This window comes from Echeneis naucrates, chromosome 22, assembly GCF_900963305.1.
Source record: "Echeneis naucrates chromosome 22, fEcheNa1.1, whole genome shotgun sequence".
NCBI lineage: Eukaryota > Metazoa > Chordata > Actinopteri > Carangiformes > Echeneidae > Echeneis > Echeneis naucrates.
In genome coordinates this window covers 8,212,232-8,234,684 of record NC_042532.1, presented here as the reverse complement: position 1 = coordinate 8,234,684, position 22,453 = coordinate 8,212,232, and the positions used below count along the sequence as shown (strand labels likewise).

At 40.5% G+C, this 22,453-nt stretch overlaps 1 protein-coding gene and 1 long non-coding RNA gene across 4 annotated transcripts; both read left to right on the top strand.

The window, feature by feature from the left end:
* Position 1: 1 nt before the first annotated feature.
* Positions 2–1,108, top strand: LOC115036348 (uncharacterized). Its single transcript, XR_003840384.1, has 3 exons — positions 2–101; positions 696–872; positions 1,035–1,108. It is a non-coding gene; the product is annotated as an uncharacterized LOC115036348 (long non-coding RNA).
* A 172-nt stretch (positions 1,109–1,280) lies between these two features.
* On the top strand, positions 1,281–21,871 carry LOC115035340 (CD109 antigen-like). Of its 3 annotated transcripts, none has more exons than XM_029493077.1 (9): positions 1,281–1,499; positions 1,610–1,781; positions 2,215–2,405; positions 2,565–2,720; positions 2,838–2,903; positions 3,468–3,607; positions 3,751–3,907; positions 4,379–4,481; positions 21,757–21,871. In XM_029493077.1, exons 1-9 carry the CDS (start codon positions 1,470–1,472, stop codon positions 21,858–21,860), a joined length of 1,119 nt encoding a protein of 372 aa, XP_029348937.1. In that variant the 5' UTR covers positions 1,281–1,469; the 3' UTR covers positions 21,861–21,871. The 3 variants fall into 3 exon arrangements, with proteins under 3 accessions (XP_029348937.1, XP_029348938.1, XP_029348936.1); XM_029493078.1 differs by lacking the exon at positions 21,757–21,871 and adding an exon at positions 4,815–5,134 and having other exon boundaries at positions 1,610–1,675; XM_029493076.1 differs by lacking the exon at positions 21,757–21,871 and adding an exon at positions 4,815–5,134.
* Positions 21,872–22,453: the final 582 nt, after the last annotated feature.

Sequence of the window (22,453 nt, the reverse complement as noted above, 5' to 3'; positions counted from 1 at the left end):
TGGAGCTGCACAGAGAAGCAGAACAACTCCAGATCCGTCTCCTTCTTTCTTTCCACCAGATTGTGGTACAGGCAGCCAGAGGGCCCATGTGGCACTCGTTGGTACGTCTACAGATCTATATTTACTTTTTGTAAGTTAGGCATGTGGATCCATCCTACCCATTTTCCTTTGTGTCCAGATAATGACCCTAGGTGTATGTACAATAAACTTCTGAAAATGTTTAGATACTGCTTGTTGAAAAATGGACAACAGGCAACATTGTTTATGGTGGACAGATTCTGAACATCTGTCAGGCTGGTTGGTTTGCTGCATTAATGTTGAGGGATGGTGGGCATTTGTCATGGTAGAAGGATGAGATTCAGGATTTTCCAAATTTGTGGTTCCCATGATAATCAGCTTTGCAGGATGTGCTGGGTGGAGTAGTTGTCTCTGCTTTAGATTGCTGCTTTGATGAAGTTTCCATCCTGCTGTTTTCCATACATTACCTCTTTAACCACAGCTCTGATTTGAAGTTGTAATTTTAACGACATGGTTTTCTTCCACACAAAGGTTGAATGATTATGGGGAGGCATACATTTAAAACATGTCATGACATCAGGTTTGAAGCACTGACGCTCTCTGATCTGTAAGTTATTATCTAGTATGTTATACAATAATATATCCTCCCTCCTTCTCTTCCGAATTGCTTTACGCAGGTGAGATCTTGGCTTTGTCGTTCAGAAACTTAGATTCACTGGTTCAGATGCCTCTTGGTTGCGGAGAGCAGAATATGGTCCACTTTGCTCCAAGTTTGTATGTTCTCCAATACCTGGATATGTCAAACCTGGACAATAAGGAGCTCAGGAGCAGGGCTCTGGGCTATATGAAGGAGGGTAAGCAGTCTTAGTGTAACTCATTGCAGTCGCTACAGTAACTTACATTGTAACCCTTAACCCTGCTGAGACATAAATAATAGTGTTAGGCATAAGAAAACAATTATTTAGTAGCTTTTGTAGTCTCATCTGATATCAACATGTTATGTAATTGGCTCTTAGGATATGAGAGGCAGCTATCCTACCAACGAGATGATGGTTCCTTCAGTGCTTTTGGAGCTAGGGGACACCTCTGGAGTATATGGTAGGTTGCTATTGTACCAGAAATAAGTAAATACTTGATGATAATTAAAAAAGAAAACAAAGATGAATAAAACTAAAATTTCTAATCTTTTTAGCAGAACTGATATATATTAATTATATCTAATGCAGCTTCTCTGATGTCTCTGATTGCAGGCTGACAGCCTTTGTGCTGCGGTGCTTCCTCCAGGCTCAGCCCCACATGCAGGTGGACCAGAGTGTCCTGAGCAGAGCTGTAACCTGGCTCTTAAAGCACCAGGGGCCTCAGGGAGAGTTCAGTGAGGTGGGCAGGCTGATCCACACTGAGATGCAGGGGGACGGAATAATGGCCCAGTGGGACTCACTGCGTATGTACTGATGGCACTGCTGGAGGATGAGACCTACATGGTACGTCAGTGGGAAAGATTGTGTGTCAGTGGAGAGGAAGTTACATGAAAAAATTACAGAACAGTGAAATTAGTTGACTGGAATTGTCTTTTGTGTGGTTTCTCTCAAAGGAAAAGTACCCAGATAATGTGTCAAGAGCCCAGGTGTACCTGGAGAATCAAGTGACCGGTGGATTGGTCAGTAACTACAGCTTGTGTCTGGTGGCTTATGCTTTAGCTCTGGTCAACAGCCCTGTGGCCCAAACTGCCTTGTCTGAGCTAAAGAGGAGAGCTGACTACATAGGTAATGGTGGCCAAGGTGTTTCTGTTGTTACATGTTTAGAAAGGACTTTTCATGCTGTGCCATCAAAGGGAATGTGCCTTGTTTAATATTACACCATAACTCATATATGGTTTATTAATGATGTTAAAAGATGTGCAACATGTATTACATCTTCTTCTTTAGATGTTAGATTACTGTTGTGTATTATACAGCCAACCAAAATAACGATTTATATTATCAACTGTAGAGACAACGGTACATGCATCTCACAAGCCGGGTAGAGTTTTACAAACAGACTTTTGTATCAGTAAGAAGCTCCAAAGTCATTGAGAAATATGTAATATAAATAAAAGCAGTTCAGTATTTAATGGTAAGATCTCTATTGACATCAATGCAAATCTCTTGCGCTCCATGATAAATCTGTGGGAAAAGTATTTGTCATTTTCTTCCAAAGATGGTGTCATGATGTGGAGATCCTCTGCGGGCCTGCAGTCACATGACTGGCAGCCTCACTCAGCACAGATCGAAATGGCCTCCTATGTGCTGCTGGCTTTTTTTAAGCGTGCCAGCTTTATTGAGGGCATTGCACTCCTGAAGTGGCTGAGCAAACAGAGGAATCATCTGGGAGGTTACAGGACAACACAGGTGGGATTAAACTGCTCATGAAAAGCTAGAGAAAATGAGAAGTACTATCATAAATCATCTCCAGCCAATTGTGTTATCATATCACAATTATATCTCGCGATTCTGGACTAGATTATATTTTTGTGGTCATTTAATATCGATTGTTGCATTTTTGCTCAGGACACAGCCATTGCCCTCCAGGCCTTGTCTTACTATGCTGCATTTAGTGGTGCCAACGCCATTGACCTCAGGCTTAATGTATCTGCCCCAGCTTCTACATTTGTGTCTCTCTATTCCATCAACTCCACTAACTATCGGACATATCAAAGCGTGGAGGTGAGGAATGTGTGGACAATGTATTTATGATTTCATATTTTCGGTATTTTTCATGATGTTGTACTTATTTTACCGTGGTCAACTTATATTTTCCACTTTATACTCTCTGCTTTAAAGGTTAATGCTAATGAAGATATACACTTGAATATATATACAGAAGGAAGAGGATTTGCATTATTTCAGGTATAGTTGACAACAGTACTGTTCTACACTGTACTCGCCCTAACCCTGCCCATGTCAAGAAAAGATATAATACCACATGTCCAAACTACCCCAGACACTGAGGGATTGTTTCCATACTTGCAAATCCAACTCCACATGTAGTATAGTTTAACCCCCAGTGCGTGACCAGAATAAATTGAACACAGCAGTTGTGCATGATAGCTTTACCCAACACAGTGTACTTTATTGTCAATGCTAAACCAAAGTGCAAAAGTAGCCCAACAATGCAATTAACAGTAGGAGCATGTTCAGTGGTGCCCTGCACAATATCTGTGTTGTCTTTTGTTCCAGCCCCCCTCTGCAATATATCTTGTTTTGAACCTGGCTTTAATTTAATACTTTTATGTAGAAACACTATAAACAATAGATTCAATTGATTTTTTTATTTTTTTTTTTTTGCTTCATGGGAAAGAGTTTCTCCAAGCTAAAGCAGATAATCGTTATGTAGATAGTATGGAAAAACTGCGCTGTGAGCTATTTATCACAAAAGCTCTACGTTTGACCTTCTCTAACTTCTACACTCAGATGAATATCTTTTACAATGTTGAGAGCACAGCATTGTCACACAACCACCAGCACACCTCAGACGAGGAGGCTTTCTCATTGGATGTTGAAGTTAATGAAGACAGAGATCACAATCACATGCTGCTGTCCATATGCATGAGGTAAGTACTGCAAAAAGCCAGACATCCTGTAGTGACTTTCTTTTTTCCATCTATACCTGTATTGTGGGTGTCATTTATCTTAATCCTTTACTGCATACCGCACTGCATTATGAATTTCTGATGTTTCGCCTTTTCCTCTCTAGATTAAAGGACAGTCAGCTGATAGCACATACAGGTATGGTTATACTGGATGTGGGCATGCTCAGTGGTTTCAGCTTGTCTCCTGGAGCTGCTGCCCCAACTGATCTCATCAGGAAGGTGGAGATTCTACCTGAGAAAGTCAACTTGTACTTGGATTCTGTAAGTCTGTCACTAACAAATGAAAATTTCACTGTCAGACTTGAAGTATGTGCTGCTGGAAGATTGTAGTTGTATCTTTACAAAAAAGACAAAAAAAAAAGGCCTTCTTTTTCTTTATATATATATCTATATATATATACGTATATATATATATATATATATATATATATATATTTCTGTAGGCCGGGGATCAACGTCATAGCTTCCTATATATTTCCAAAATTAGATCTGATAATCCAAGTTAACCAACCAAAATGTAAACCATAAACCTATGAAATTATATCCAGCCTAATTTTGTTAGTTATAATTAATATATTCAGTATAACTTGGAATATTCAAGGAAGATAACTTGAGGCAATATAAATCTTATAAGTCTGTAATATGCATCCTAGGGCTGTTATTATTATCTCAAACATTGTCGGTTATTGTACAGGCAGTAGACTGTAATCATTCATTTTCTGACCCTTGCAGCTTAACAAGTCAGACGTCTGCATTGGACTTCCTGTCATCAGAGACTACAAAGTGGCCCGTGTGCAGGATGCTGTGGTGCAGCTTTATGACTACTATGAACCCGGTGAGTATTTCATATAATCTTGCATGCATGCATTAGTTCAAATGCTCTTGAAACCCCAAACCTGAAATGAAAAACTGCAGAAAATAGCTAATTAGATAACAGCTAACCATTCATTGATTCCTCAAAGAGGGAAAATTGCTTTCAGGGAAAAAAAAAGATAGTCACACACATAGATACCTTAAAAACAAGATAGATAAAAGTAAAAGTGAAGAAAGTAATAAGATAAACAGAAAGCAATGATAATTAAATGTGGATTGTGACAGGGATTTACACAGTGTGGGTATGAGAGACCAATGATCATAATACCATTTCATCATTGTTCCTGCCTCACAGCGAGAAAAGCTGTAAGGACATACAACTCTGAATTTCTCCGCAACATGGACTCCTGCTTTTTCTGTGATAGAGACTGTGGTGTCTGTAGGCCGGGGATCAACGTCATAGCTTCCTCTGTCCTATCTTCTCATTCAGTAGACACTTGCATATTTCTTGGAGTGGCAGCTTTATTGTTTTTGTAGTAAAATTAACGAAGCAATAAATAAACGTTAAGCGATGCTGTTTTAATATAGTATGTACATATTGATATGCACTGGATGCAATTAAAAAGTTGGATACAAATGTTATTTCTTGACAAGTGACTAATTTACATGGTGCTCTTTTCCTTGGTTTCTTTTTATTACTTGCAGTAAGTTTTGCTTCATAATGTTTGCATTGTGTATTTATGCATTTTAGTACAGAAAACAAATAAAATAATTTCTATATTCACTCATAAAATGCTGCATTATCTGCATTAATCAATATATGGCCTGATATGAATAACTAATGTGTAGTTGGCAGCAGAAAGAGAAATGAAAAGGATTTATTTCTCAGTTCCATATGTGTCCTGTTGTCACCACTCTGGCAGCAAATGCAGATGTGTTAAACTGCCTGAAGCCATGAAAAGACCAAATGAGATTTATTCTACAGCTCTACTGTACTTTCCAGTAAATTGCAGAGTTTCGTGTTGATGTGTTGATATAAAACACTCCATCTTTGGTAAAACAGACTTTGGGGTGTAAATATTTCACTGACAAAGTTCATTTGGAGTGAAATAAAACCTACCGTACCCCTCTGCCACGTCACATAACGCCAGGCCAGAGGAATGCAGACACATGTAAATCATCAATGCTGACCTATCATGAAATATGAATGTTGTCTCTAAGATTTCAGCCGACTGTGTTCAGTCCTTAGCATATTTCACTTTCTTCTATGTAAACATTTCACAGAATGTTCCCCTGAACTTGAATCATTTTAATGGTTTCACTAATCAATAATCACACAGAGAAAGCATTTTACTTTAAAGGTAAAAAGTTCACGATTGGTATCCTGAGTACCATTATGTCCCCACTTAAGCGTACTAGTGGATCATTATTACTCACTTTAGTGCATCGTATCAGCGAAGTCCCAGTGGATGAAATTCAGCGTTGAACATCTGCCCTTCTGAATTGCTGTGAAGGTGCTGATTCTTTATCGGTCATGTGTAAGTTCTGTGGCCTCAACCCGACCTTTGGTCTCTTTAGAGCTAAGCCACACTGATGTCTCGATGTTTTGTGCTTTAATGGGAGGGCATGTCTGTTTTTTAGATGTTTTTATAAGGCACACTGAGGAAAGCAATTTCCCTCTAGGGACAATAAGGCTTTTAGTTCATGAGCAAAAACAGACACAGAATGAATATAAGATGTTGCCAAAAGCCAAATACATATTTCAGGCAACTTTTTCTGGCCACATTGTGAACTTTAATATTTCAGTCCAATAAATGTGCATGATTTTCCTAATCCAGAAGTTAATTTAAGCTTGTACAGTTCTACAGAAAGGTTTCAGAATTGCAGCAGAGATAGTGAGTGCTTCTACTTTTTAGTAGACACAGTAACTTTTAATATCAGTGTTTGGTCACATTTTCACACCATGTCACAAAACTACTATGAGCTTATTCTCTGTTAGCCATGGCTTCTTTTCATATGAAATTACCTTACATAAATATCTTCAGTGGCACTGCATACCAGCAGCTTACAGGAGTTTAAGGGGTTCAGAAAACCACTCATAACTACATATAAATCAGATATTCAGCTACTCTGCCATGGAAACTATGAAGTTCCTTTAGAAGTGACCACGGCTAAGTCATCATTCTCCTCAATTTTCTCTTCATCCAGTGCTGCTGACACGCTGCAATGTTCAAATCATAAACACTAGATGGCAGGATTGGTATCATAATATTGATGGGTTCCGAGTTTAGATGAATTTCAAGCCCATATACAGCATCAAGTGGGTATCACAAACAGGAAATAGTTTTTGTCTGTACACATCCCATATTTTTGATTTAATAATAGCTTTGCTATTAAAAGTAAATATTTGTCTTTGAACAAAGATGGGATCTTAGCGAACATATTCCTTCCCATGAAAGGCAGAATTAATAAATAAGTATTTGTGTCCTTTGTGCTGTCATACTACTTAGATGTTCAGTCATTTTTTTTGTTTGTTTTACTGTGTTGTTCTCCTGAATATGTTTTCATGTGGGATAGCACATAAATCATAAAGACCATAACTAAAAAAAACTTGGCTTTGTTGTAGTTCTGGCCAGAAAAATAGACAATCAATCAGGGGCGAGGGTGAGCCATGATGTCGTGCATTCACTATGTTAAAGGGCAGAAAATGTAGCTGGCATAGAGCTGGGAAGAGCAGTCAAAGCTTTAGGACTTGAAGATGAGCTGAATGGTTGCTTTCTACCCAAAGATGGATATGGGAGAGAACTTAATGGCTTTAAAAAGCATCTATCCTTCACCACTTCACATCATCTAAATGAACAGGAACAAAATGAAGCATCTTCCCAACTGAGGCTTTTTTCTTTGTTCATATTCGTTTTTGTCAATTTAACTGTGAGGCAACAGGGCTGTCACCAAGGAGATATGGTGGAGTGCAAAATGTAGAGGAAATGGTTATTTATGAGTTTCATCTCCTGATGGGAGCCGTTAGAGAGACATGCATTGCTGTTGGACTCGCTGACAGGAGGATAGATGGAGCATGTGTTTTGTTCAAATAAGCGATTCACGTTGAAAGCAGGTTTTGCAGACAGGCCTTCAAAATGGGGGGATTGTATAAAATGGAGAAGTTGATTAGATTTTTTTCAAACAGCCTCATAAAAGAGAGATGAGAGGTGACATGATGGCATTGTGTGTTGAAGAAAAATATTTTTGAGTATGTAGTTTACATTTTGTAACCGCAGTCATTCAGTGTAGGTTGACGTGGTTAGGAAGTGATTCTGGTAAGCTTGATGCTTTATTTCAATAAAACATCTATTCCAAAAACAGAGATATTCAATTGCTCCCTGTGGCCCTGCTCCAGATTACATCAGTGGGAAAGAATCACCGCCACAACAAACAACATCGTATGAAAACCCACTCCTGTTGGTGTAATGACAGAAATTAGGGGTAGCAGCAGCAACAACAGAGATCAATTGATGGGAAAACCTCCAACTCTCGAGCGATGCAACCTAAGCGACTCCCTATGTCTGTAGTCGGGAGGATGATGCTTTTGTTTGGCAAGGATTGCTCCATTCACCAGGGCGAGTCATGGAAAAACCCTTTGAGCTTCCATCCCACCCAGAGTGAGTGTGTATTTACACAACCCCCAGGCGACCCTATGCAGACTGGCCCAGACAGATGAATCCAATCCGGACAGAAGGGGCTCCATAGGAACAAAGCAGGGCTGGAGCTTTCCCTGATCTGATCACTATGGTATGGTCCTCTAAGGTCGAGATGCTGCCAAAACGTCAGAAGTCTGGCTTCAGTCATCATCACCACCATAGTCTATGTTTGGGTTATCACTGTTTGTCTGTGTGTGCACTGGTGAGCACAATATGTGAGTCACTGTCTCTTGATGCATCAGTAGCTATTCCAATGCATGTGTTTGTGTCTGCATTACTGTACAAGTATGAGTTGCTGCAAGCCTAAAGAAAAAATTCAAACATCACCCAACCAAGATCCAGACTCCTTTTATGCATCATGGCCCCACCCTGGCTATCTTGCAGGAAATCAAATTTTCAGCCACAGTTCTGGCTCAAGGGATGACAGGGTAGTTGGTCGGCCTGCTTCAACAAAGTTGGCTGCAGACTAAAAAATGTTCACGTTGGTATAGAAGTCGTACGCCAAAATATGATCTGAAATCTAAGAATTACTGAATGGATTGCCATGAAAATTTAGCACTAGACATTCATGGTCCCAGAGGATGACTCCTAATTAAATAAAATGAAATATGACAACAGAAATAATTGCCATTACCCTCAGCTGTGTATCGCAAAGTAACAAGACAGTGAGAACCACAGCAGCGATCACAGGCTTCAGAATTATGAACCTAAAAAACTGCACATGAATGTTGGTGTTCGAATGAAGCAAAAGCAGCAGCGTGATTGGCTATGACGTCCAAACTCCAAAGAGACGGCCATGCGGTATCGTACAGCCAGTATTGGAGCGAAATGCTGCACAGCTCTCTGGCTCTCTCCCACACCCTTCATTTCTCTTCCTTCCATAGCCCATCCTGCATATTTCCTTAAATGTGATTGAAAGAGCGCTTCTGCTGCTTCCCAGCTCCACTTATGCTTCAGAACAACAGACAGAAGACAGAGAGAGGCTTCAGCAGTACCAACTTTTGAAGGGAGAGTGATTTAGTCTGCCTGGCTCAGGGGGGTTCCTTGACTCATCGCCTCTGTGCCCCATTTATCCAGTTTCACACTCACACTAGGCATCCTTTGGTGAGTCATTCAGAATCTGGGGTACTGTTAAATCTTCGTCTGTGTGTGTGTGTCCTATGAAGAGAGTGAGAGAATGAATGATTCGAAGTGGACTAAATGTAATCAGTCTTGCACACACAGCGCAGGGAGCCAACCCCATCTCTAAATGTCAGTATAACTGCTCTCACTAAGGTGATCCCCTAGTTTTCCACTCATTTTTCACTGGGGTCAGTTTTTCTGGCCCCAGATTCAGCTGTCACACATTTCCTCAACCCTACTGGCCAATTAGAGTAATCAGAAACAGGTGGAAATAGGTTTACACCACTGCTCCTGTATGTGAATGCGCAGGAGTGTTTGCACCGTATGTGAGCATAAGACAAAAAAGAAGAGAGGAAATCAAAGCAAGATTGTTTATGTGAGTGAAAGCCATGGTCAGCCCCATGAAAGCAGCACATGTGTTCGTGCAGTCATATCTGACTGAGATTATTATGTGTCTAGACCGCAGAGTAAGCGGGAGTTCCTGTGCTGTGTGATTACGACCCAAACATTGTCTAAGTCGTCTGGATTTGTGTGATCAACTGCTTTGATTACTTCAAACAGGAAACGGCAAGGCTGAGCTCAACACGTGACGCGTCAGTTCTAGCAGTAGCAGGACTTAAAGGGATGATGAATGGAGGGAGTTGTGCAAATAAACACCCTTGTGCTGTTATTCTGCTGACATATGGCTTGATGATAATGAAGACTTCAATGGTGGACCCTGAATCTTGCTGAATATTTGAGCTTCAGATAAATAGCGTGAACTTCTGTGTCAAGCTGCCTGGCAAAAGTTCTTTAATTATATATTACTGAACCCTGCAAAAGGGTGTGACTGCATCAGATGTCACTCAAGCAGACTTTGCACGAGCCCATGATGACCAGAGAAATAGTAATTAGATACAGAGAGGAGGAGAGAGGATGCTGAGAGGATCAACTGCACATTAAGACTTTATATTTCCAGTGTGTGATCGCTGCATTAAATTTAACAATTCAACAGTTAACAGGAATTTCGCCTCTAACAGCTGCAGCAGTATATGAATGCATCAGCACAGAAAAATCAACCATTATCCGAAAAATGACAATGACAGGGTCCCCCTGCATTATGAGTGCTCTTTATGCTGTGTGTACATTGTTTTTAAACTCAAGTAACATTTTAAATACAGGATTTTAACAGTATTGCCTGATTAAATCAAGTTATTGGTCAATCTTTCCAAAATGCATTGGCATTAATAGTGTATTATTTACTACAGTGGAAACTAACATTAGTGCTGTCTGGCCCAGCTCTTGTAGGTACTTCTTGGAAAATGATGAGATAGCGCGCTAACTTCAGCACACAAAAAGCAGTCATAGAAGGATAAGCAAAGTAAAAGGGTTTCCATTTCTGGAGAGGGCTTTTGGTAACTACACATTTCTTCATGACTACTCAGCAAACAGCTGTTAGTGCTAAACCTCACAAATAGCTCCTTTAAGCATCCCCGTTCTGATGGGGAAAAGGTAACAAAGAGACCTGGAGACATAAAATGAGTTAAATAATATGCTAATGTTGATTAAACAAATGATTGAAAAATCGTAGAAACACATTCTCACAGTTCATAACGGGGCACTTCACATAATACTGCCCAATAGTGACTTTCTCTCGGCTGTCTCTCAGCTCTGACTAGTCCCAGCTGTCCTGTGAATTCAACAGACCTGATCTTGTTGTCTAAATATTTCCTGTCACAGTTTAAAGAGTTTTACAGGAGGGCAGATGGTATTAAACTCAGAAGCACAATATTTCCATTTTTCTACTGGGCTGCAAAGCCATTTTAGGATCAAAACAATGTGGTAAGTAACAGAGTTATTGGCCGGAACTCTGAGAGGACGCAGGTTAGATTACCAAAGCGTCCAGGTATGAAATTGTGCCACTCCATCACCATTAATGAGCTTCAATGTACTTTGTGTGCATATTATTACGTGTATATGTGTGAAGTGACATCATAAACTGACTAACAGTTTATGTAAACATCTTTACAGATACATTTGTTCTAAACAGTCCTTTACGCCAATAAAATTAAATTGAATGTGAACAACTTGAAGGCCTCTTCAAGTTGTTCACATTCTCAGGCAAGAGCTTGTAAACTTTACAGACGGGGCCTTGGCCCGGGACCTTGTCAGGTCTGAGGCTCTTGCTCGTTTTGGCCATGGATACCACAAAAATGGAACATTTCAGGAAAATGGATTATGGGACAACCTTTGGCATTGTAGAATAAAGCGTACATCCAGTTCTCTTTACAACCTTAATGGAGCTTGCAATGATTTTATAATCCTTTAATATTCAACGCTTCTTTGAAGCACCTTTCTTTTTTTGTGAAAATATGCAATGCTATTTTGTCCTGTAACCTTTGTGAGAAAGCGAGGACAAATACTGAAAAGTGTTTTACTGGCAACAGTTGCATGTTTGGTCTATCACCAGATTCACAATAGTCAAACAGACACACCGTCATACAGAAATTCACTAATCTGAATCAGTCATTATTTAGCTCTTTTAAGGTGTGCTGCTGCTATTCCAACATCCCCTGTGGTTCTTTCCATCAGCTGCCGATATCTGTATGTACATGTACTGTATTAATGAGTTAACAAGCACACACACCCATGTGGATAGTGCTGACACATCAAACACCTCATACAAACACACCCAATCTGCTTCTCATTTTTACGCTGAACTGTAAATCCGCTCTGTCAATCTTGTGCTGTTTTGAGACTGAGTTCCTGCCGTGGCAGACAGACAGAGCAGGAATGTCTGTCAGGGCGACATCTGTGACTGACTAGAAGGAAACCAATCAGGCACCGATACAGCACTGTAAGCTGCAGAACCAAAACAAGGAGCTCCGAGTTTCTGTTTTGTCAGTGCTGTTCAGTTACATACCCAAGCAGACATGCAAACTAGTCTCATGTGGGTTTCAATATATTCTGCTGCCATTGTACACAGCATTGTACACAACATTGTACATTACGTCATAACAGGCAAGGTGTTATCATGTGGAAGTGAGTGGTAAAGCAGTGGATACTCGTATGTCTGCACAGACTAGCAGGTTGACAGGTCAACAGGAGCTAACCTGCCATCCCTGTCCAGGACACACATTCACCAACCCTTATGGGTCATTTAGAGTTGCTTGGACTGCATGTCCTTGGACTGCGGTAGGAGCTGGAGAATCTGGAGGTTTCCCACGTGGGCTTTAATGTAAAATGGGAAACAGCAACGCTCCGTGTCTGTGGGAAACGGTGAAGCTATGACTGTCTTGTTCAGATTTAGCAGACAGATAAAAGTGCGCTTGCCAAAAAAGCCAGAAATATTTGCAATCTCTCTTGTCAGACTTCAGACTGTGATAAGAGCACCATCCTTTGGATTTTATCTTGATTGTAAATCATTTTAAAGTCTCATGTCTTTTCTTTAAGAGCAGAGAGTAATATAGAGGGGTGATTTGGAGTGTTTCCTATAGATTCATACATCACCCTAAGATCAGTGCGTCCACATACCCAAGTCTAAAGGCTTGTGGTGTTGACAGAGACCCCTGCTCTTAAGTTAAGACCATTAATCTTCCCAGCATGGATGGCCACAAGCTTACAATAGGACTGCAACGGCCCTTTGCCCCTCATCATCTACACACACTTCTCTTCCCACAATGACCAGTTGACTCTTTCCGATCTGCTCACACCAACCCATACACTGTCAAGCTGCTGTTGGATTGTTGTCTGTACTCTGTGGAATTTTCCTTTTCCAGCAGCACACTTAAAACATCTGAGGTCCACATGAGGCTGCTTGGTCTTGGTCATCTGCTGTCATGGCCCTTCTCCAGCACCATTTTTGTGTAGTTGACTAGGTACCTGAAACCATCTTCATACCAGCACTGATGCACACTGTATGTAAATATACACACACACACAAATACTTTGAAAGGATATTTCACTTGGATTAAGTGATATGGAAATCATTACAGCCCACTGTTTGGGCACACAGTATCCATGATGATGTTCTAACATTGTGAAAAATTCCTGTAAGTGATGATTTGTTACATGATGTATTATAAACCTAGCCGCAAATATGGACAATTTGTCTGAGGAGAAAGTAGAGGGAGGCTGTGTTATGGTTTCAGTCTAATTTCATTCTTGGTTGTTACTGTCAAAATTGGAAAATAAATACTAAACTAGTGTGACTAAAAGCTCCAAAAGTGATTTATATCCATTTTTGAGAACTGGCTTATATATTCACTTTCTTTCAATACCAAATACCACTCAACACCATCTCATCTGTCCAGTAACTATGACGCTATTGCTTACAACTGGTTACTGTAGCCCGCGACCCGACCTCGGATGAGCGGTTGAAGATGGATGTATTAGTTTGTCAGTATTGTAAGTAAGTATTCGTTTTGTACAAAACGAAGAACAAAAATGAAAATTGAAAGCTGCTGATTATTCTGACCTGGGTTCATTCATTTCTAACTTTGTAGTCATATCATATAAATACGCCAAATTACCTGAATTTGGGGCATATTTGAGGCAGTTTGAAAAATATATATCAGTGTTAATTACCGAGATGCATTTCCAAACATGCCTTCTTCTTTGAAGTTTTCTGATATTGTCAATCCATTTTAAAGGATGACTTTTAAAAGGAACTTCTCAGTTTTCTCAAGTCAAGCTGCTCCGTGGTGACAGATAGTATCATTGTGTTTAGCAAGATGAATGTCAGGACAGTCCGACTGAAAAAGAACGTCCATGCTGAGCAATCTTCCTTGGATGGTTCAATCCAAGAAAAAATGTTTTTCATTCTCTTTTCTGTGTTGTATCATTCTAAGGATTGTCCTCCATGTTTCCCGTAAATGTATGTATGTATCATACATAAGGCAGAAACATCTACTGGAGTCTCTACTAGAGACAAATGGAGGCAAGAAAAGGCTGAACCCCCAAACTGCTGAGACAGGGAACAAGGGTTGAAACATAATAGCTCTGACCTAAATAGATTTTACAGCCTTCTTCCTCACAGGGGGAGCCAACATGTGCAGAAAACATCAAGCAGAGGTGAGCAGCAGCAGACATTATCTTCCCTCTAGCAATCTGCCATAAAATAAAGTTGGGTTTAGCTCAATGCCATGCAGGCCACAACCTGTGGAGAACAAATAGAAGTGGTTTGAGCCAGTCATGCCAGGTCTTACATAACACAGCCTAGACGGACTGTATTCTAGCCTGCTGAAACCTAAAGCCCAGCCCTTTATTTTGCAGGTAATCTCTGCAGATGTTTCTCAGAGTCACAGAGGTAGTAGATCATGGCTGCAGTGCCACAAAGCGTGATGAAAGGAGCAGGAATACCTGAGGATGTATGGCAGAAAAAGTCTAGAGACTTTGCAGATTGACTGGGCATTGACAAGCCTCCACGTTCCCTCAGAATGATGGGAGCCTTTCCGTTGTCTAGACTTCCTCTGATGTATTGTGGAAGTCCGACCGCTGAACCCAAGGGGACTGTGGGGCAGACGTCCATCTGTATCAGACCACCATCTCCCCGTCTCGGGCCTCTTTCCAGGAGACGCTGCGGAGCCTCCATGGTGAACACCAGAAGCTGCTGAGATTAAGTCATGGAAAATCTGGGCCCCCAAAGCTTGTAATTGCTTAATTGGATAGCCTCACTCCCTCAACTATTTCTCTAGTCTTTATTTTCCAATGTACGCATTGATGAGAACATAAACCAGAAAGGTCTGTCTGAGAGGTGTGTATGTGTGCCTGCACGTGAACACTAGTAGTGATTTTTGGAGCTGAACTTGCCTGTCTGTGATTTGCAGTTCTCTGATTTAGAGCCATTTTTTCCACTTTTTTTTCCACACCATGGGGCTGGGAGCGGGTGGAAGTGCATGTTTGTGTGCTGGGGATGTGATTTGTGTCTTGTCTCTGGTGAGTCAAAACTGTCAGCTTCTCCGCCTTCTGTGGAGCAGTAAAAATGAAACATGAGTTCGAGAGAACAAAGAGCAAAGAAACTGGTCAGAACAGATTTGCAGCCGTTTGCTCTCCCTGGCTGTGTCTTTTAATGAAGGCTTGTACGTTGTCTTGTAAAGCAGTCAAATTATCACCTTTAATAAACCTTTAATAACAATTTGGTAGACCCTTGGTTCTATTCGTTTCAGTAACATTACAAGTGGGCCAAATTACCCACAGTAATGAGCTACCTTTTACAAACCCACAGAAAGATGCTTGGGCCAATATGTAGGTCATTCACAGCTCTCAGGGGTCACACACTGCCGCCTTTATGGTAAATTTAACATCAACACTTGTGTTTTTGGGGTGGAACACCCAGGTGAGGGTCTTTCTGAGCCAAGTCATTATGCCACTTGAGCACTGAAGAGCAGTTAAAGTCAGTAGACCCTGCAACCTCAGAGAGCCACAGAGAGGCCCACCATGATACCTCAGAACAATGTGGAAGCAGAACAGAAAAGGGAAATATGCTACTTTATTGTCCTTGGAGGTCACATGCTATAGAATGACTTGTTCTCCAGGAAGAAGACTTGCCAAGAGGAATGGTTTTGAGATCAGTCTCTTATGTATGTCGCAGTGATGAATTTCATTATACAGAACGTGAGCACAGAGAGTGCTGATGTAGTTCCCGTTTTTTTCATTAAGAGGATAGTCAGACTTTTGCAACTGTTGTGACTCAACCTAAGCCAGTCTTCTGGGACTTGTTGGTAGTCCTTGGCTGTCTGATAACCCAGCAACACACTCCCTCATCCAAGGGGCTGAGGTTTTGAGCAGATGCACACCGGGTTGTAGGATTTCCTTGCTGTCAGTGCGCAACAGAGTTATGACATATGTCTCTGCTGATGTCATTATTGTATAAAGATTTTAACAACGAATACCTGCTGCAGACAGAGTGCAGCCCCCCCGGCCACGTACAACTTCGCTGTGGTTTCAACTTCACGACAGTCTTACCTCAATATTTTTGTTCTGATTTGTATGCATTTAGCATACTTTACCACATGAACTGACCATTTTCATTTCAAGCACGCGCTGTGTAACTGATGGGTGAACCATAGATGGATATATGAAGTATTAACTCTGACCATAGAATCATGATAAGTCAACAGAACAGCATTTTTATTATGGACATATTGCAAATCATTCCCAACATCCCCAGAGTAAAATAATGTGGTTATTTTCAATGCAGAAAAATGGCAAGAAGACAAACCTGTCGGCCACGACTACAGCAATGGAATTAAATCAGCACATGAACTTGGAGTTTCAGTGCACTGTATGTTGTGTTTTTTGTATTGTGTGTAGGAACAGACATGTGAAGATATCACAAATATCACTCTGAGGAAATAAAGTCTATTCTATTCTAGTCATGAAATCATGAGGCTAGTAAGCTTGAGGAAAAAGTGTATCCAGTTTGGGAGTGAAGTTAGCTTTATTTAAAACAGAATTTAGTGCGTGTTTTCATGTTTCATCTCTGTCCTCGGCATTTTAAGCCCTATTATACAACAGATGCCAGATTAAATAGATCATCAACCACAAAGACTAACATGGTGCTTGAACCATGGTGTGTGCCTGTGTGTGCGTGGGTGGGTGTGTGTTTGTGTGTGGGCGTGTGTGTGTCTGTGTGTGTGCTTTACAAATAGTGTTCTCAAGAGTGTTCTCAAGAAATCATTTCCTAGAATGAAAGTGGGCGGACTGATAAATCATGCCAAATAGTTTCAAATTTCAGATTTTTTCCAACCACTATAACGTTGTGGAACATAACTGGAAAAGTGCTCAAAATGATTTAGGGGAAGAGAAAAAAAAATCAAACGTGAAATTAACAAATAAAATGCATGCATATTTGTTTTTGCATCATTCTCAATAATACTGTCACCTGGTCAGGAATCAGCGCAGGCTACGGCTCGGTGACACCGACCACTCCATCAACTCTTCTCCACAACAGGAATATCACATTACACTGAATGACAGCAGGTATAAAACATAAAATGTTGCAGTGCTGCATGTCACCAAATGAAAACAGTATTTTAATAGAATTTCCAGGCTTGTGCTGTTTCCAGACCTCAAGATCTGGAAGTGATCCATTTATTTCCCACATGTGACTTTTCAGGCCAGCTAAAGAATTCTGCATGTAGTTTAACTGTCTGCCCCAAATCGCAGTAGAAAACATAAAATAATCAGAAGGTGAAAAAGTTAAAGTATGTCTTTGGTGCATCGCCTCAAGCTCTAAAAGCATGTTAGAATTTATTTCTCTGGCATTTTCCCCAAAACACATTTTATGTTGGGTTATATAATGATGTAACTGGATGGTCTGAGGCTCTCTCACATTTCGGCCAATCATGTTGCCCCTGCCTCTTTAGCAAGCAACCTCAAAAACTGCTACACCAGCAACAGCACCAAAATGACTGACACAGATGAAGGCTTTTTGTGAATAAACAAAATTAGTCTTTAAAATGAGTCCTCTTGAACTTTTTGTTCATAATTTGCTGCATTCCAAATCATTGTTTATCCTTTCTTTTTTTTTTTCATTGGATCAGACTGACCAACTGCTGGCTACCTGGTGTGTTGACCGGCCGCCGGCTGACTGGGTGGTGTAAGCTCTCCCAGTCTCTCTTCACTAACTGGGTCCTCTCTTTCTTCACTTTACTCTCCCTTCTCAGTCACTGCATCCACTTTGCTCTTCAGGCTTCGAAAGAGACACTGCACTTCTCCAAAATCTTATTACATGACTTCCAAATAGGAAATAATACACAAATATGAATACTCAAAATATGGCTGAAGGGTAACTGAGTTTATGTGCCACAAAACAACTCGCATATATATTGTTTAGGGGTTAGGGAATAGGTGCTGGATATGAGGCCACTAATTACATTATTATACTTGATACAAATTCACGGCACATCATCAAATTGCCTGTGTGCAACAATTAATGAAGCGTTTTTGATTGCAGCTGACAAAGCTCTATGACTTAAGTTTAGAGAATCTCCTGAGGTAAATTTACAGCCTATAAAAGCTGAACTAAGGGCGACCTTCTCATCGCTTGGGTGAGAAGTGAAAAAGAAAAAAGTATTATTTTCTAATCACGGCTTCTCTCAATTCAACCTTTTCTCAGGTATCACGGGCCTCCCTCAGCACCTCACTCTGCACCTGAACCTGCTGAGAACACTGAGAGGATAGCACATATTATTTCACCTATATTTATGTTTCTGAAATAGAAATAAGGCCATCTATCAAATATTATATGAATATAAGTGAAGAGAGGCGAGGGAATACATGAGAGGAACAGCGGAGGTAAAAGCTCGCCAAAGGTCACGGAGAGATGTGTTTTTGAGTACGCACAAGTTTAAGGAAAATATAATTTCACATCAAGTTACAGCAGATATTTACTTACAAAAGTAAATAACATTGTAAATTGAAGATTAAAACGCTCTTTACCCACAGGCAGTGCCAATATCACTCATGATCAGCATGATCCTGCAGAAACTCATGGCAGCCTCCTCCCTGACTGTCTCATTTCTCAGACGCAGTATTATAATCTTGATGGTAGCTGCTACCTGCTCCCAGAAAATCTAAAACTGAGCCAGTGTTGGGAGGCATGCACGGGAGTAATGTGACTCTACCTGTATGGAAGGTGATTTCTCCAAATAAACTGCACAGTAACAAGCCAAGAGCAGATAAACATACGCCCAACCTCTCAGGAATCGGTCATTACCTCACATGAGAAACGATCCTGAGCTGATAGAAACGAGACTGAACCAAATTTGAACTTAGTTCTCAAAACGTAGCATCACACATTGTACACAGATTCCTAGTAGCCAGTTACATATAACTGAAAATGTGACAAAATTTTTCACTGGATAAACTGACAGAACTTGGCAGGCTGAAAGATTTACTTCAGTTTTATCGCAGCTCAACTTCCAAATTTTTAGGAATCCCTGGATTTACAGTTTGACAGATAAGAGCTGAGAATTACAAGGGGATTTAGGAGTATATATATCTTAGTGTCATAGGCATAAAAAGTTATATAGCGCAGTCTTATGTTACCATTATGAACTTCTAAATTATGTTTCTGTTCATTTACGTTCTTCAGCTTTTCTGTGATTACAAACCTAATACCAAGCATTTTGGAAAGCCTTTGGTCATTATATCAGTCAGTCAGATTGTTCCAAAAGCTTGAACTGCTGCTGTAACAACTGCTGCTTATCACCAAATGTGGCCTAATGGTCCTAATATGATAATATGATTAACAGCCTGTCATTTTCTTTCTGTGGAAAAATTGTTAAGGGAAAAAAAAGTGAAGTCACAACAGTGGCCCAACTGAAGAAAGTCCAACCCATTAACAGTTTTTGCCTCTGACACAATCTGTCTGCCTGAGGAATGACCTCATGCTTAATTTAACACATGGTGAGCAAACCTAAATGGAAGGTGCTGATAGCAATAACATAGATGATAAAGTTACCTAAAGCGTGTTTTCCGCAAGTGCCGAATTAACGCTGACTAATGAAGTCATGTCACCATTTCTTCGTTAAACGTGCAATATTTTCGTGTTGAAAGTAGCTAATCTTGGGAATCTGCCTACCATGGACAGCACAGGGAATCTGTCTTTTCCAGGACCCTCTGGGCTTCGTGATTAGTTTCCAAGCCTGTCATGCAAATTCAGCTCCCAGGCTTCATTTTCCGCTCGTTAAAAAACAGGCTCTCAAACTCCGGTTCAGCATGACAAATCTCTCCGGTCATCACATTTCTCCGCTAAAACAATACAACAGAGTGTCAACTCAGCACTTCCTCTGCTTCCCACATTTGTTTTGGGAGTACGCCTGGTTCTCAGGCCGGCCTGTTTTATTGACTGTTGGAGAGAAGGTTCAGAGGTGTGCGTTCCACAGGTGGTGAATCGCACACAAACACACATGCACATGTACACACTTACCCACACACAAAGTCAAATGCGCATTACATCACTGTGGTCTGCCCTTGACTGATGTTGCAGTGAGTTACCTGGTGTTGCTCACATCAAGGTTCCTCCAGAGCTAGCCTCATTTCTCCATTGTGTGTTTGCAGTGGTGACAAAACTAAACCGGTGTTGCTGACCACTGCAGATGAGATGGCGTTGTGAGACTAACTCTCCAGCAGGAAATGCTGTCATTGAAAACGCATCTGATCATTATTTAAAAGTGTGAGCTCATTTTTGTGTGGGCAGCCACACAGAGCTGCCTCAGTGGAACAAAGCTGTGGTCACCACTATGAGCTCACAAAGGGCTTCTGTAAGTTAATTGTAGCCTAGGTCACCGTAATGAAGCCTGTAAAAAAAAATAAAATAACTGTCCCATAAAACTTTCACCCACTGCCCTATTTTTCATAGGTCAAAGGCATGTGATTAAATTTTTTTTGCCATTAATTTTCACTTTCCTGTAACATCATCAGGATGTTCAGGACAATTTTTGGGCAGAATTAGATAAAAATGTTGAAGTTTAAACTCTCTCCGCCTCTTCATATAAGTTTGCCAACTTTACAAACAATTTCTGTTCAAAAACAGAGACTCACCACCAAGGAAAAAATGCATATTGTTGTATTGCTGGCTAAAGTGTGAGCAGAGCTTATGCTGAATATATAGTGAATGAGCTGAATATATATATATAAACTTCACTTCCTGTTATCATATAATATATATATATATATATAAAAATTTGATTGTTTCTGAATAGTTAATGAAATCAAATGCAATGTGTACATTTGATTAATTGACTGTAGTTACTTTTGGACAAAACCAAACATGCGGTCCATAAGCTAACCTGCTGTCTGCGGCGTCATATTAACATATAGACGTTATATTGAAATTGATTTTCTCATCAAAATCTCTGCAGAAGTGGAAACCGCTTTTCTGGGTTTCTTGATTAATGTGGTGAAAAACTGAGCAGCTTATTGTTCTTGGACATCTGTTTATGATTCAACAACCTTTGTACAGAAACCAGTAATCCAGAATTGTTTAAACAAATGGAGACACAACACTGCAGGCAGTCTGCAAAGGTGGTCTCATTTCAAAACTGTAGCCGCATACAGTTTTGAATGTTATTGAATTATATTGTATTGTATTCTGTTTTCATCCATGTAATGTAATGTTACTGGAGGACAAGAGGACAAGGTTAAACCTGTAGTTGGACGGTCCTGCTCCTTTCCCCTTCTATCATGCTTTAATATTTGATGGCTTCTGAAGGAATAAATGAATCTTTTTTTTTTTTAACTTTAGTAATTTTTTGCCATGTCTGCAATTTGACACGCATAGATTTCATGTCATAAATAGTCCATTAGACTTTCAGTATCTGGAACAGACAGACAGTTTGTTGTAATTTTTCAAGCAGAATAGCAATCAGTATTGCTGAGTGAGAATGTGTGTAGCCCGTAATTTCAGCTGTGGAGGATTACTTGTGAGATGTGACCAGGGGCTGTTCCATGCAGCGACTGCAGCTACTGAGCTCTTTCCTCTCTCTTTAGGCAGGATGTCAATAAACCCAATGAAGCTTTTGGTTGAGCCAGACAGAGGAACTGCTCTGAGGCATCTCATGGAGGATCTTGTAAGTTCAACACACAGATGGTGAGTGTAGGGAGCTGAAGGTACTGGGGTTAGCGCAGCAGTGCATTGGCTGTTTCTCAATATGTTACCTCGTATTGGACATATAGGATTTTAATAAATACACATTCAGTCTCTTTTTAGTAATTTATATGGCCAAAGGGGCCCCTATGCATATGGTGGCTCCGGTCAAAAGAGCATTTGGCTCCATTTGACTCTGTCCCATAAGGTTTTACTAATGCCAAATAGCAAGGCAGGACACAGCAGTCAGTAATGCACTACTTAACAGACCTTTTATTTGTTATTCTTTGCTTCTAAAACCTTTAAAGGGGTCATGGGTCAAAGTGACTGCCTGGTGAGGAGAGATGTAGCTGGTTGATTAAGTAAACAATATTGTGGCCATATCAGCTGAGCGCAGAGACATGGAGAGACATCGCAGACTTCTCAGGGGAGGAGGAGAGGACTGGGATCTGGTAATGGGATCCAGAGTGGTGAGGAATGATGTCATGAGGAAAGACAGGCGGGCAGCCAGGCCAGTTGGTGTGTGGATAGATATATGGAGCGACAAAGCTGCAGACGGATCCCAGATGTAGCACCAACACTGGAAAGCATTTGATTATT